The sequence below is a fragment of the Notamacropus eugenii genome, chromosome 1 (assembly GCF_028372415.1).
Source record: "Notamacropus eugenii isolate mMacEug1 chromosome 1, mMacEug1.pri_v2, whole genome shotgun sequence".
Lineage (NCBI taxonomy): Eukaryota > Metazoa > Chordata > Mammalia > Diprotodontia > Macropodidae > Notamacropus > Notamacropus eugenii.
In genome coordinates, this window is record NC_092872.1 from 672,762,030 (window position 1) to 672,778,231 (window position 16,202).

Genomic DNA, 16,202 nt, shown 5'->3' on the forward strand with positions numbered 1-16,202 from the left:
ACCCGGGAGTTGCTCTAACCGCCGAGCGGAGGTAGACAGTGTCTCGACCTAGGCCGGGTCATTGCGAAGCGCTGCGAGCCCCCAGGCCGGACACCATGTCGCGTTACGGGCGGTACGGAGGAGGTAGGAGGCCGGAGAGAGAAACGAGGGAAGGGGATGGGACGGGTCACGGGCTGGGCAGCGCGACCCGAGGCGGGCTCAGGCTGGCGGCTGTTGGGAGACGGTTGTTCCTCGTGCGTAATGGCGGACCTCGTCTTGGCGCCATACGGAGCCATAGTGGGGGGGTGGGGGGAGGGGAGGCGTCGAGGGAAAACCTCGGAGCGCGGGCCTGTCTGTGTGGGAAGACCCCGCCGGAGCGGCTCCTGCGTTCCGCCGTGCTGCGGCAGACCTTCCCGGCCTGTACGTAGCCGCTACCCCCCTTTCGCGCCGCTGGCGGCGGGAGAAGGTGGCTGCCATTTTGCGCACGCTGCCCCTCTTCGTGGCGCAGGTCCCGGGGCCTTCGCCTCCCCCTCCCCCTTACAGTGCCCGGCCGGCCGGCCCGCGCCCCCCAGACCGGGTTAGGGCCGGTGGGGGAGGGGAGCGCGCGGTGCCGCTGCCGCTGCGGCGGCGGCGTGGGAGTTGGGGAAGTGCCCCGCGCGCCGGCCCGAGGCCGCCTCTGCCCCAGGCCTGCTTGGGGCCTCGCCCTGCCGCGGCGCAGAGCTGGGGCCGGGCCCTGCCGCCCCGGAGCCGCTCCGGCTCCCGTTCCGCTCCCCGGGCCGAGGGGGGGCGGAGCTCGGGGCTCCTCCCTACCTTTGTGCCCGAGCTCGGCCCTGGGGCTTCCCGGCAAGCGAGCGCCACGCTTAATTGTGTTGCCGGAAAGGACAAAAGAAAACGTCGGCGCGTTTGAGGTAGTAAGGCTAAAAAAAGTTTAAACGTCTTAGAGACAACTTAAAAAAAATGCAAAACCTGTTCTGTCGTCTAGAACCCTGCTTACGGCAGCCTTGCCCGTTATGATGTGGCTCAATTTTAAGTTGGATTGAGGTCCTGCTAACGTGCAGTCTTTTCTGTTTCTTCTGGCAGAGACCAAAGTGTATGTTGGTAACCTGGGTACCGGTGCCGGCAAAGGAGAGTTAGAAAGAGCTTTTAGTTACTATGGTCCCTTAAGAACCGTATGGATTGCCAGAAATCCTCCAGGATTTGCTTTTGTGGAATTTGAAGATCCAAGAGACGCAGAAGATGCAGTTCGAGGACTGGATGGAAAGTATGTATAGAATTTGATGTCTCAGAGTTCCCATATAATTAGTCTGGACAACAAACACGTTAGGATGTACCTGTACATTTTTGACGTTACATGCGTTGATCCAATTTTTCCAGGGTGATTTGTGGCTCTCGGGTGAGAGTCGAATTGTCAACAGGAATGCCTCGAAGATCTAGATATGATAGACCACCTGCACGTCGCCCATTTGATCCTAATGATAGATGTTATGAGTGTGGGGAGAAAGGTCATTATGCTTATGATTGTCATCGTTACAGCCGACGGAGGAGAAGCAGGTATTTATTTGGAAAAAAGGAGCGGTTGGTAACGGTTAATCATGTAATTCTTTTGTTAGCAAAGAAGAAAATACTATTTTTTTCTATAAACTTTTTATGTGTTAATTGTCAGGTGTATTTTACAGTTTGTGTTTAATTTTAAAAATGTTAATATATTAATAATCAACCTGGTCAAAACCTTTCAGGTTTCTTCGTTTGAGTCAGTCGCCTTGATTCAGAATGTCACGAGCCTTAAGATATCATGCTGAGGCGCCTTGCAAATCCGACAATTAAGATCCTCCTAGACCTTGAGGTGATCAGCATAAGAGGCCAGATCCCCTCGAGCCATCTACACCTAGCTTCACTTTATTCTTTAAAGGGCAGAAAATTTGAGACGGTGATCGCCGTAACAGTAAATTTGGCTTTCAATTGGGGCCCCCCTCCGGTTTAGAAAGAGGAACACCAGATTGACCACATTCCCACCTAGAAAAATCTTCTTGCGTCAATCAAGCCTCACCTGGCTCATTTGGCTGTCAGTTTGATCGTCGTTAGATTGAAGAAAACTTCTAGATGCAGCGATCGGCTATAGATACTTCTAGATCGTCTAGATCTGCTAGACCTTGGGCCAAAGAGGGTCGACCTGCAAACTTGCAAGGTTTATTTTAAATACACATTATAGTGTTTTATATTATGTAATTCTGAAATGTAATTCAGCTTTTAACAAATCTTTTCTAGGTAGTAAAAAAAAAAAAATACTCGACAGTTAATAGGCCCTGAGTTTATTTCCAACTGACAGACACTGTTTTAAATAGTTGTCTGAAATTTGATTTCAGCAGAGGTACACAAACATTAGTAAAGAAAAGATGGAATTTTAAAATCTAACACTTGTTTTCTCTAACTTGAAAATAGGTCACGATCTCGATCTCACTCAAGGTCCAGAGGAAGGCGATATTCTCGCTCACGCAGCAGGAGCCGTGGCAGGAGGTAGGCTCTTGTTTATATTTTTCAAAAAAAATTTTCGTTACAGACAGTGTTCGTTTCTTGCAGTGGTTGACTTAAAAAAAATTTCTTTTTGCAGGTCAAGGTCTGCATCTCCTCGAAGGTCAAGATCTGCATCTCTTCGTAGATCTAGGTCTGCTTCGATCCGATCTCGATCTGGTTCTTTAAAAAGATCGAGGTATTTCCAGTATGTTGAATTTTATTATGTTTAACTAGATAAAAACTGTGTTCTTTTGGGATTTAAAAAGTCCCATTTTGCTTGATCTTGATTTTTAAAAAAATAGGGAGGAGAGTGAATTAGTTGTAGAATCATAAATTTAGAGTCAGAACTTCAAAACCTAAAGGACCATCCAGGTCCTGCAGCAGAGCCAAGAATGGAATTCCAGATTCTCTTAATTTCAGATCCAGTGTACTCTGTATCATCTTCCCTCCTCTATGTTCCTTACTGGGGAAATCTGATTTCCCCCTCCCCAATACCAAACTTAGAGTGCTTTGTAAGGTACTCTACATTTGTGATATTGCTGTCACAGAATTCCGGAACTATGAAATTCTGCCAAAGCAATTAACATTCGTAGCCCATGTTCTGAACCCAGGTTTTGCGGGGGAGAGGGGGTTTGTGGTCATTCTCCATGATGGACACATTTTCTTGCTGTGCTTTATGTTTTGTTTCAATTTTCCTTTCCTCATGGATACTCTTTATTTGAAAAATAGGATCATGTCCCCAGCAAAGAGGTGTACCATATTTATTTTTCTGTTCCTGGGCCATTTTGGCTAAGCTGCTTTTGCACAGCTTATACTCTTCATTTGACAGCCCTGAGAAGAAAGGACAATGGTTAACAGATTTGGGCTGAAATTTAAGTTACACAGAGTCTAGTCAATGATGGAAATTTTGGAGATGCATGCCTTGGAAGAATAGACTGAGAAATCTGTAGAGGCTGTGTAGACAGTGTATTGGAGTGTTGAGTTTTTAAGTTGTGACTTCTTGAGTCTTTACTCTCTACCACTTAACATCTTATGACCTTAGGCAAGTCTCCTAATCTATAAAATTACCTACTCTTTTTAAAGTTCCCTTTCAGCTCTAAATTTTTGTTGGAAAGACAAACTCAGTTTGGGGAAGATGAAACAAAGATGTACACTGTTTCCCCTAGTTAGTAAACCTTAGCAGAAACATTTTTGATAGTTTAATAGGTGTTAAACATGTAAGAAAGAAAACCAGGAATATTTATAGGTAATCATTGGAGGTTGATATGATAGGAGGGTTCTTTGCCTACTTAGAAAAATTTCCTTGGTTTTACTACTAGGCCAGTCTGTTTATACATATAGAGTCTTAATCTGTTTTGTTTTTAAACTATTAAGCTGATTGTGGAAAATGAGGGCTTCTGGTTTCAGCAAGAATTCTTAACCTGGGTGCCAAACTTTTTTAAAGTATTCTGATAATTATGTTCATTCTATGGTGTATAAATTGACCATTTAGCCAAATATGAAATCACTGGTCTTCCCAACATGGCTTTCTCAGTAGTGCATTGTTCAGGTACTGCAGTCATGTAAAGTCTTAAACAATTGGTCTTAGTTGGGGAGAACCTACCTTGTAGATTGATGTTAAGATCTATTGTCCATCTAAGTTATCCCTATTTGGAAGATTGGAATCATATTCTCTGTTAATTGGAGATCTTAGGACCCCCCCCCCCTTTTTTTTTTTTTTTTGCTCTCTTTAAGTTAGGTGTTTATGATTTTAAAAAACTAAAATTAGGCATACATGCTTATTATTGGGAAAGGCTCATTTTGTGGTACTGTTAACCTTGTTTAATCTTTTTTCTCCCCCTCCACCAAGATCATCCCGCTCAAGATCCAGATCCAGGTCTCTTTCAAGACCAAGAAGCAGGTAGAGTAAATTAGTAATACAGTCTTGTTTACCAAACGGCTCCAAGTGCTTTGAATGAAATTCATGAAACTTAACATTTGGAAGACCGAGGAGTTAAATGGAAAATCTGAAGTTGATACATTGCCAAATGCTTGAATAGAATTACTCCAGATTTGAAGAATGTTGACAGAATTTGTATGCCACCGCTTAAAAAGGATTCGTGGTTTCTCTTCTGAAGCATCTGAATCCTTTTCTCATTATTATACTAAAATAGGTGATTTTGATTTCTGTATTCTAAATCATCTTTAGAAGTTTTAGATGAACTGAGCTGTCATGTAGGATGAGGGTAAATACCAAATCTTGTTCAGTGAAAAAATAAATTGAATACATTAAAATAAAGTCTTAGCTATCACTTTTAAGGATTAGTTTGATGATATAGAATTTCATATTTTATTTATAGTCAAGGATTAACTTGAGTATTATATATTTGGACCCTGATTTCTTGAACTCGTGGCCTTCAGTTTCATGAGTCTTTGTATATACCATCTTGGACTTAGTCCTTTAATGGATTTCTTTAGGTGTTCATTTCATGGTATGCTATTAGAAAAGGACTAGTAAGTACCTTTTTTCTTAATAAAATTTCTCCTGTTTTGATAGCCGATCAAAGTCCAGATCACCATCTCCAAAGAGAAGGTAAGTTGAATTTTATTTTTTCAGACGATGGCTGATACTACTTGCCGTATCTGGTTTGTTGTTTTAATGTTCTTTGTGAGGTTTTTTTTTTGTCTTATGGTCTGCAGTCTTTGAGCTCTTTGGTGAATTGTATATACATACCTATATGTGGTCCTAGATACATTATAGACTTTATTTAAAGAATTCATACGTCTTTGAAATTATTTACAGCTGGGTCTTGATTAGTGCAAATAATGAATCCTCTGAAGTAGTCCCATTATTTGAATTTACACTGCATGTTTCCATTAGACTGGTATCAATGAATGTGTTTTTACATATTTACATTTACATATTCAAATTGTGCAGATTTGACCACTTCAGGGGATTCATTACTTGGGTTAAGCTCTAGATATGCATACAGGCATGTTTTGAATACAGCATGTAAGTTTGATGGAAAAAGGATGTGTAAGTTTAGTCTTGAGTGTTCAGCTGCTGACTACCGTCATACTTTTATAGTATCTGGTAAGTAGTCAGAATTAATAAAAGAAAAATTGATTAGGAAAGAAAAAAATAGTGGACAAAATAATGCAATTGCTTTAGCTGGTTGAAATTTATAAAAATTAGGCACTTGTTAGATGCATAAATAGAACTCTGTCCACCTGCTGCTAATAATTGAATTTATGTAGGTCTTTCATGAGATGAGTAATTTGGCAAGATGAATACTAATTTGCTAATCTTAGTACTTACTACTTAGTATTTTTTTAAAGTTTATATTAACATTTCTCAGTTTTCACGTTTTAGCCATATATATGTAGCTTTTGAACATGACACAGGAGTTAATAGACTTATTGGACTAATTTTTAGCTTGAAAGAAAAGTTGGTTTGAGAAAATATAGAATATTTTGTTCAATTTTTGTCTTGATAAGCTCAATAATTAATCTTTCCTTTATTTTAGCCGCTCACCTTCTGGAAGTCCTCGTAGGAGTGCAAGTCCCGAAAGAATGGACTGAAATGAAAAAAAATTAACCTTTTAGGAAGAAAGTTATTTTGTTTACATTATTATAAGGGATTTTGTGATGTCTGTTCAATGTAAGTGTAACCTAGAAGGCTATTTGAACCATCTAATAATCAGAATGGATCTGGATATTTTAAGAATGTAAGTGTAACCTAGAAGGCTATTTGAACCATCTAATAATCAGAATGGATCTGGATATTTTAAGAGCTCTGTAAATTTACATCAGTAGAGTAGTGTAAATTTTTTTTTTGTTGTATGTATTAACATCTTATGATCTGAAAATGGGATTTTTTTTATTGGCACATTTAAGAATAAAAATGTGTTTCTAACTAGACTTCTGATTTGTGGTCACTACTGTTAAAATTTGGCTTGGGCAAGTCTCAAGCCTAGAGAGCTTGTTAGGCCTGTTCAGGGTCAGTATCTGGATGTGTGGCTAGAAGGTGATAAAAAATAGTCAAGTTTGAATGCACTCATGAAATCTTTCATACTTTTGGATAGTTTCTTAACTGTCATTTGGGGCATTGAAAAAACCTACCTTTCCATAGATAAATTTGGAAGTAGATTTAGAGAATTAAAGAACCTCAGTTTTTCTTTCATAACTGCCTGTCATCTGTGGCAGACTCAAATGCCCTATGAAATTATCACTAAGGGACCATAATTTATTAAATTGGCATAACAATTGGACAGAGCTTAAAGTAAATTTTGGGAAGTGCAGAAGGGTCCATGACGAGTAATATATAATAGCACAAATTTTACTTTTGGACAACTGTTGTGTCATAGCTTATGTCAATGCAATAAAAGCATTATAGGCAAGTTATCATCAGTTAAGTACTAATGAGTTGAACAAGTCAGCATTTGGGAATGAATATATTGCTCACTACTGTGCAATTGTTTTTAGTAATATATACATTTTAGTATTAAGTTAAATTGTTTGAAGATGCCAAAAATGAGTGCATGTCTTTTTTTTTTTCCAAAAGAATTGCTTGGATTGAGGACAAAGACAAATGTAAACCAGCTTTGCAGAATTGTCATTTTCCCAGCCTAAGCACCTTTTCAATCTTCCGTGTCTTTACATTCTGCCCCAGCTTCATCCCACCTGACACCCCGCCCCACCCCAGATGGGGCAGATTTTGCCAGGCTGGTGCAAAATATTTAAATTTGTTGATTATAAAACAAACTAAAATGTGGTATGTACGTGAATAGTACATTTCCATTGTTAGCTTTTGGTTTGTCTCATCACTTGGACTTAAATTTTTAATAAACTAATAACGTTCCCCAACGTTAAAATAGTAGTATTAGAATATTATTTCACCAAAAGGCACAAATGATCTATTCAGAGATATTTGTTTGCCAGTAGCTTTGGTACAAAAAGCTTAACTTTCAAGGGCCATGTTTTTCCAGTTCACCTGGTACTGACTTCTGCCATAAGTTTAAAATATATCAGGTAGTAATAGTAATTGGCCACAAATGAGTTTATTTGATAATTTTTGAATGCTTTGACATACCTAAGAGCCATTTTTTTTTATATGCTAAGATTATTTGAAGAAACCTTTTTGTTAAGGGATTTGAATATTGATTGAGCAGTATGATTTGGTATAGAAACCACCTATGGTGTACAGGTTTATCTGTTGCAATTTATCAGCTTTAACTGTTCTGTACTATATTAAGGTAAATTTACTCTACAATAAATCTGCAGAGATTAAAAAAGCAAACTAGTACTGTGTGCTTTATGAATTTTTAATGATGGGATTTATTTGGAAACCACCCAGGTAGGAAAATTAGTCCATAGGACTTTACAATTTTAAGTATTTCTCTGATGTGGGGATAAAAGGGTTAGTTTTAGGTATTAGTGTTTCAAAATGGTGAATAGAATCCTACTTGTGACCACAGAACTGGAGGGGAGGTGGAAAAGTAGTGTCTCAATGTATTATAGATTTGACTGAACATATACTGGAAGTCCCTGCCAGCTATGCTTCAGGCTTTCCAAAGCTATGCCCTAAACCTACCACCTTTTGGCAGGGTGGGAATCAGTTTGAAGGAACCTTTTTTAATATTTAAACATAATGCTTTGTATGTGCCAGGCATTTTGCTTACACTTTACAACTTTACGTTTTATCTTTAACTGTGATGCTATTATCCCAGTTTCACAAATGAGACTAAGGCAAACAAGTAAAGTCCCATGCTCACGTAGCTAGTACATGCTAAAGAACCCAGATTTTTTTCTGACTTTAGGCCCAACTGTCAGCAAAGAGCAGGTATTTACTATCCTATGACAGCTCAAAGTGCTAATGTTAGCCAGATCAAACATTTCTGAGCCAAGCCAGAGTACCATCTCAATCCCATTTGACCTACCCAAAACTGTTGCTGACTTTTTTTTCCTTCTCATTTGAAGGTAGATTAGCCCTCTTTTATTATAAAGGGCCTTAAGATTTTCTTAGAAGTGATCAAACTCGCAAAGGACAGTCATTTACCCTTACATCTTAAAGCAAGTGCTACTGAAGTATAGTGACAGTGGACATCGGGGGGTGGATACAAATATTTCATGATGTTAAGATTTGGAGGGGAGAAGATGAGCCTGGGTGGTTGGGTGGTGCCATTGAAGGAGAATGGGGTTATGAAGCAGATTTTGAAAGAGGATGAATTCTGTTTTTGTGAGTTTTGAGAGGTCAATAGAGCTACCAAATGGAGTTGAACAGGAAAAAAAATTATTAGGAGTGGAGATACAGATTTGGGAGTTGTCAGAAGGGAGGATGATTTAAAACCATGGAAGTGAATCAGATCGTCAAAGGATATAAAGCAGGCCTGGGCAGATATGTCCCTCGGGATGCAAGCCCGCAAAGGACTTCAGGCCACCTATGGAAAATGTGGGCTTGTCACTGTACTGTCTCCTGTTTGTCACATGACCTGCAGCAACCAATCATTTTCTGTAGTCTAACTTCTATGCAACGGGAGTTTAGTCTATTTTAATTTGTACAGGTCTGGTGTGAGGAAGAGGGAAGGAGAACAAGCCTAGAAAAGAAGACAAACATTCATAAGAGAATAAGCACATAGTAGGAGTTTGTTCCCTTCCCTAATAATGATAAAAATAATGAAAGGGGAGGAGAGGGTGGTCAACTTCCAAATGCTGCAGAAAGGCCAAGAAGTACAAGGGCTAAGAAAGATCATCGAATTTACCAATGAATTTAGTGGCGACCTTGGAGAGGAGTTTCAGTAAAGTAATAGAAGCAAGATTGCAAGGGAACCACAAAAGTGAATGGGTGGTAAGGAAGCAAAGGCAGCAGTGGAGGAGTCAGTATCAATATAATATTCTTTTTACAGGTTCAGCAGTGAAGGTTCAGGAAAAAGACAGCTTGAACAGATATGCCAGGAGCAATGAAATGGTTTTTGTGGAGTGCGGTAGGTGGGTAGTATTAGAGACATCTCATGTAGAAAAGGGAGAGATAACTGATAGACAATCCCAGTCTCGTTATAGCATCTATGATATAGAACTTTAAAGGGTAGGTGGTGTTTTACGTGACCCCAAGGGAAAATCAAAGACTGGAAAGATTATAGTCCCCTTCCTGTGGGAGCCAATCTTAGGGCTTATCTCCAGCGCTCCTCCATTTTACCCCTTCCTGATTCTAGAGTCCCATAGCTACATTGTTTCCAACCTCTTCCTTTCTCCTCCCAGGCCTGATAAGCCTTCTAGAGTGCTTGTAAGTTAATTGCAATGTGGCCATGAAATTCTCCTTGCTACTGGCACATCTTGCCTCCAGATCACCTTTTGGTTATGGCCAGTTTATGGACTCTGTGCAACTAGGTGGAGTAGCTAGTTAGAAGAGCCTTACCCCATAAGAATCCTACTTCTTATGTTTCCACCACTCTTTCAAACTTTACTATTTCTAAGGACACTGCCAAGCCTAGAGGCCTGTATTGGGCTACCCGAGTCTTTCTTACCTGTCCAGGTCTTCGGCTGGCCACGCCGGATGCACGTATGAGAGAAAGGACGTTCCAGAGTCAAACAGGGGTTGAGCTTTATTACAGGGTTTCGGTTACAAGTGCAGGGGGTCTTCTTTCTTAGGACGAAGAGGGGGAGATTTCCTAAGAAGGCTAAGCTTAAGGGAATGGAAGTAGAAGTACAAGCGGGGAGAGAGGGGGAGGGGAGAGAGGAAAGAAAAGAAGCGGAGCCCTACTTTTCTTTTTGGCTCCACACGTGCTAAGAGAGAGCTTTCTGGCTTCCTCAATCCTACTTAATCTTCAGCCACACAGTTTGCATCTCAATACCGTGCTGTTAGGTAACTAGGTGTGCTCCAATCCGGGACGACCTCAAGGGCAGGGAGACTCCACCCATCAGGTATCTCCGGGGGAGAGGCGGAAATACCCGAGCTAGCCGAGCTAGCTCGGTCTGACCTTCTCGAACCCCCGCTGTTCATGGAGGGCCTCGTAAGACTCTAAGATTTAGAAGTCCCACTTTTACCTGCCCGAGACTGTCCACACGGAATTGAGCTTCCAGTCCCAACAGGACACTACCATTTATTTGGTTACTTTGGTTTAAAATTTGAGCTATCCCCAACCTCTATAACAGCAAGCACCCTAGCATACACAGGATGACTGCTAGCACAGGTTTTTGGATCTGCTTTTCTTAAAGGAAAGCAACTTTTAAGGAGTCAACAATCTTTAATTATATTCATTAGTTCAGGGGAAAAGTCAGCACTCTGAACTTCAGAGAAAATAGAAGCAGAGAAATAAAGACCAACAGATAGGGCTCTTACTGCCTGAATCAAAGCAATATTACTATACACTTTACATATATTCCTGGAGTGAGAGAATCTTTACATCTGAACAACTGGGGAGCTCTGAACATATGAGACCACTCAGAGTCTCAACCAGGGAGTCATAAGATCCTTCTCATTAGCAAGCCCCCAAGGTGAAATACCAACTCAGAGTACATATACACTTCTCAAAGCCAGAAGGCGTCACAATCCTGGTGACTTAGTGACTGGTGACTTAGTAATTAGCAAAAGGTGTGAAAGCCTTTCTACAAGCAAGCTTCTCCTAAGCAAGCTTCCCTTGACTCCAGGAGAAGCCTGTTAATGGGCAGGGAAGATCTTGAATCCCGTTAACATAATCTCTCACTATCCCATCCCATGTGTCCAATCAATTGCCAGGTTTCTATCCCTTCTGACTCTACATCTCTCAACTTCATTCCTTTCTCTCCACTCACACCGCTACCACCTTCATCCAGCCCCTTATCAACTCTCTTCTGAACTATTGCAAAGACAATTTGAGTCTTCCTGACTCTAACCTCCCCTCACACCAATCCATCCTTCCCACAGCTGCCAAATTGATATTGCTAAAGTGTAGGTCAGACCATCTTGATCTCCTACAGGATGAGTTCCAGAGGCTCCCTTTTTGATTCTAGGATCAAATATGATTTATCTTTTAAATTGCTAAAATATTATTTCTTTTAAAAATCATTTTGTGTAAGTTTTGTAATATACATATTAGTGTAAAAGTACATGCACATAATGTATAAATATTCACCTATTGTACATGTATGCTCAAAATTTTTTTTATTGATGAGATCTGTGATAAAAAATGTTTAAATACTGGCTTCAACAAAGTCCTTCAGTGAGTTGAGGAAAATATCTGGAAGATTTATGGAAAGATGTAATTGAAAATCTTCTAGAATGTGAAGAAACAACAAGGTGGTGATTTATAGAAAAATCCACAATAATGAGATCATAGATCCACTGAAGTATCTGTAATGGGAAGAGGGGAGGAGAGGTGATTGGTGGAGAAGGGGCTTTGTAAATATAGATTTAGTTCGTGGGTGGCATGGGTAAATATGATCTGGAATCTGGTCCATTTTTGTACAGAATAAGAAGAGAGCCATGCCTTCACCTCCAGCACCTAGCTGGGGGGTAGAGGCAGGCAGGATCCAAGATTACCAAGAGGGTGGGGGGAGTATTGCAAGAAGGAAAATTGGGCAAGAATGATATCTATTATTAATCTGTAACTAATTATATGACCTATAAATATAATTCTAAGCACTCCACAAATACTTCAGTTGATTCTCACAGATCCTGGGAGGTATGTGTTATTATTCTCACTTTACAGTTGAGGAAACTGAGGCAAATAGAGGTTAAGTAACTTGCCTGAGGACACATAGCTAGTAGTCTGAAGTCAGATTGCATTCAGGTCTTCCTAATCCCATGCTCAGAGCTCTATTCGCTGGTCCACCTAGCCGCCTAATGTTCTAGGAAAGGAATCTTCCTCAGCTTGGTGTATCCTCAATGCCCAATCCTTGTAGGATAGTCTTCTGCTGTGGCTAAGTACATCTCATGTTTACTGTTGAAGTCTGTGAGTGTCTCATCTTTCAATACTGAACCTAAACTACCAGATGAGAGACCGATAAGGCATATCACCCTGAGCATATTTGTTGGAGAGAAAGGAGGCAGTAAAGAGGGAAAGAATGAAAAATGAAGCTGTAGCAAGAAGAAAGAATCATGGTCCTGGAAAATGGAGTTCAGCTTGGATAGCACAAGGGATATAGTGGAGAAGATGCAAAGAGATTCTGAAATCTAGAGGGAGCAGGCCCTGACAAAGGATCTCACAGTTCTCAATACTAACATTTACAAGCAAGAGCTACTATACTAGGTCCTGGAATTCCACTCCACAAACAATTGAAACAACTATCATTGAGAAGGGTAATGGGGCAGGTAGGTAGCCAGTGATTAGATCACTGACTCTGGAGGCAGGAGGACCTTAAATTCAGATCTGGTCTCAGACACTAGCTGTGTGACCCTGGACAAGTCACCTAACCTTGAATGCCTCAAAAAGAAAAAATAAGATAATAAGTTCTTAGGAAATTAAATTAAAGAAGGAACATAAGAAATTTTTTTCCGGTTCTGAAGTAAATGGTTGTATCTTGTTTAAGCAGAAATACATACATAGATAGTTATCTCTTCCACATTAAGACTTTCCCCATTGCAGTATGATATACCATGGGTTGGCATAAGAAATTAAGTGGGAATCTGGGGGGAGCTTTGCAGAAGCCACAGACAATACACAATGGCCAGCAGATGACACAGAAAAAGTTTAGAAACTCAGAAATGCATAAAATATATGTATAGTATTGTGTAATGTCAACCAAAATTTTACAATAAGATACTAAAAACACTCCATAAAAAAAAGAAAAAAACTCAGAATTTTTCTCTGGTTTGAAGGGTCAAAAATTTTTTTGAGAATTTTCCAGATTGTGGGGGTGCCATTACCCTACCCACCGTGATGTGAAAGGAATGACTGTACTTTTCCATTGGAATAGAATTATATTACTACCAGGAGGGGGCACTGTTATCAAAGAAATCAGGGCCAAGTAATCAAAAAATCTGGAATTCTATTAGGTTTTTTCTTTTGAAGTTTTGAGCAGGCCTTCCCATCATTCCATGCTGCTTCATATGTCAATTATGTGATCAGGCAGTCAAAGAAACTAATATAATCTTAGGCTACATCAAGAGAAATTTGAGATAATAAACTAGGAGTAACTGATGAAGTTACCTATATTACCAGATGATACCCTAGTAACCAGAATATATTTGTACATAAACCCAACATCTGGCATTATGTAGTACTGAATATTTGTGATTGCTTGTTTATATGCAGTTTTTATATTTAATGTCTGTTGCTTTCATGTAGCTTCTATATTAAGACTAGAAATTAATAATAATAGCTAGCATTTATATGATGCGTTAAGGTTTTCAAAGAGTTTTACCCCTGCTATGCCATTTGAGTGCATGCAACCCTACTCTGTGGAAATTGACCTGGATGCAAAGACTGAATACAGATTTTTACTGCTGTAGTAACTGTAAGGTAGGGCAAATATTAGTTCTGCCATGACCCATTCATTGTTGTTGAGGGCCTTTCTGAAGCAGATTGAAGTATTTTAAAAAAAAAAAAGAATATATATATATATGTATATTTCAATTAGCAAGCATCTTCTCTCTCTCCTCCCTCCCTTCTCATTCATCTGAAAAAATAAGAACAAAAACAAAACCCCTGCAACAGATAGGCGCAATCATAGAAAACAAATCTCCACATTGACCATGTCCAAAAATGAGTTTCTCACTGCTTAATTTGGTCCATCACTTCATAGGGAGGAGGTAGACAGCATTCTAAATTAAATCATCAGTTCTCCAGAATTATGACTGATCATTGCCTTGATCAAAATTCTTAGGTCTTTCAAAATTGGTTGATTTTACAACGTGGTTGTTATAAATTTTTCTCCTGGTTCTGCTCCCTTCCCTCAGTATCAGTTCAAGCAAGGTTCATAATATGTGCTTAGTAAATGCTTGTTGATTTCAGGAATTGACAGCTGCCCCCTCCTTCCTCTTTGTCTAGGCTTCTACTTTTGCTCCCTTTGTCAGATATGATTCCCCACCCATTTCTTACCTTTTCTTCCCTACAGTATTCTCCCCCACTCCCTTTCCTTTCTTCTTTTAAGATCATAGGTATATAACAAAAATCACTTCCAGATCCTTAGTCAGTAAGCTAACATTTATTAAAAACCTGTGTGTGCTGGGTGGGCAGCTAGGTGATGTAGTGGATAGAACTCTGGACTTGGAATCAGGAACGCTCATCTTCCTAAATTCAAATCTGGCCTCAGACACTTGCTAGTTGTGTGACCCTGGGTGAGTCACTCAACCCTGTTTGCCTCGGTTTCCTCATCTGTAAAATGAACTGGAAAAGGAAATGGCAAACCATTCCAATATCTTTGCCAAGAAAACCCCAAATGGGGTCACAAAGAGTCCAATACAACTGAATAGCTCTCTGTGCTAGGCATTGTGCTAAATGCTAGAGATACAAAGAAAGGCAAAAGACAGTCTCTGCTCTCAGGAATCTCACATTCTAACGGGGAAGGCAATATGCTAACAACTACATCCGAACAAGATGTACAGAGGATAAACTGGAGATAATCTCAGAGGGAAGGCACTAAGATTAAGGAGGACTAGGAAAAGTTTCTTGCAGAAGATGGAACTTTAGCTGAGACTTGCAGGAAGCCAGGAGCTGGAGATGAGGATGGAAAGTATTCCAGTCATAGAGGACAGTCAATGAAAACTCTTGGAGTTGAAAGATGTGGTGTTACATGCAAGAAGCAACAAGGAGGTCAATGTCCTGTTTATTTGATTTCTGATGATGTCACTCTTCTTAGGGTATGTTTTTTTTTTTTTTATCATTCTCCTCTTGGAATGCAAACACTGTATTTTTATAAAGTCTTTTTCAATGATTTGGTTGTATTTGTCTTTTTTTGCATTGTTTTTGTTTGTATTTCAAAATTTCTACTCAGCTATGGTCTTTTCAACAGGGATGCCTAGTTCAATAAAGGTCCATTTTTAAGTTTATACTTAAAAGTTTATACATTTTAAGTTTATACTCTTTTAAGTTTATACTTAGTTTTTCTGGGTAAATTATTCTTGGTTGTAAGCTTTTATCTTTGGCTTTTGGAATAGTGTATTCCATATTCTTTATTCTTTAATAGTAATAGCTGCTAAATGTTGTGTGGTCCTGACTGGTTCTTTGCTAATTGGGCTGTTTCTTTTTTGAAGGTCTTAGCATTTTTTTCTTTTATCTGGAAGCTCTGGATTTTAGTTATGATGTTACTAAGAGTTTTAATTTTGGAAATTCTTTCAAGAGGTGACTGGTGGATTCTTTTCTGTTTTGACTTTATCTGCTGGTTTTAAGAGTTTTCTTGCATCAATTCTTGAAATATGATATTTAGGCTTATTTTTTATGGTTTTCAGATTATCCAGTGATTCAGATGTTATTTCCCCTTGATCTGTTTTCCTGACCAGTTGTTTTTAAACAAATATATTTTCTTGTATTTTTCCATCTTTTGACTTTGTTTTGATTTTTTTTTGTCTCTGAGCTTTTGTTTGGTACATTTGAATTTTCAGGAGCTCCATTACCCAAGTAAGGTTTTGTGCTAAGTTGTTAATTCTCTTTACAAATTTTTCCTTCATAGTTCTCATTTCTTTTAGAATTTTCTCCACTCATATCATTTATAATACCATTTAAGCTCATTTTTATATATTTAATTTTTCCCCCAGTTATATGCTAAAACAATTTTTAAGCATTTGATTTTTAAACTTTTACATTATTTCTCCTAGG

The 16,202-nt window shown here is 39.4% G+C and overlaps 1 protein-coding gene across 2 annotated transcripts; it reads left to right on the forward strand.

Moving 5' to 3' along the window:
* Positions 1-10: 10 nt before the first annotated feature.
* Positions 11-7,768, forward strand: SRSF7 (serine and arginine rich splicing factor 7). 2 transcript variants are annotated; one of them, XM_072635826.1, is made up of 8 exons: positions 11-123; positions 1,060-1,240; positions 1,354-1,530; positions 2,419-2,493; positions 2,588-2,695; positions 4,340-4,390; positions 5,027-5,062; positions 5,997-7,768. In XM_072635826.1, exons 1-8 carry the CDS (start codon positions 96-98, stop codon positions 6,049-6,051), a joined length of 711 nt encoding a protein of 236 aa, XP_072491927.1. In that variant the 5' UTR covers positions 11-95; the 3' UTR covers positions 6,052-7,768. The 2 variants fall into 2 exon arrangements, with proteins under 2 accessions (XP_072491927.1, XP_072491928.1); XM_072635827.1 differs by having other exon boundaries at positions 2,588-2,686.
* Positions 7,769-16,202: the final 8,434 nt, after the last annotated feature.

Bases quoted from the DNA above. Each gene is read 5' to 3' on its own strand.
- SRSF7 (XM_072635826.1), top strand. From the start codon at position 96: ATGTCGCGTTACGGGCGGTACGGAGGAG. The intron at 1,241-1,353 runs GTATGTATAGAA...CAATTTTTCCAG, and splicing joins GTTCGAGGACTGGATGGAAA to GGTGATTTGTGGCTCTCGGG. The intron at 2,494-2,587 runs GTAGGCTCTTGT...TTCTTTTTGCAG, and splicing joins AGCAGGAGCCGTGGCAGGAG to GTCAAGGTCTGCATCTCCTC.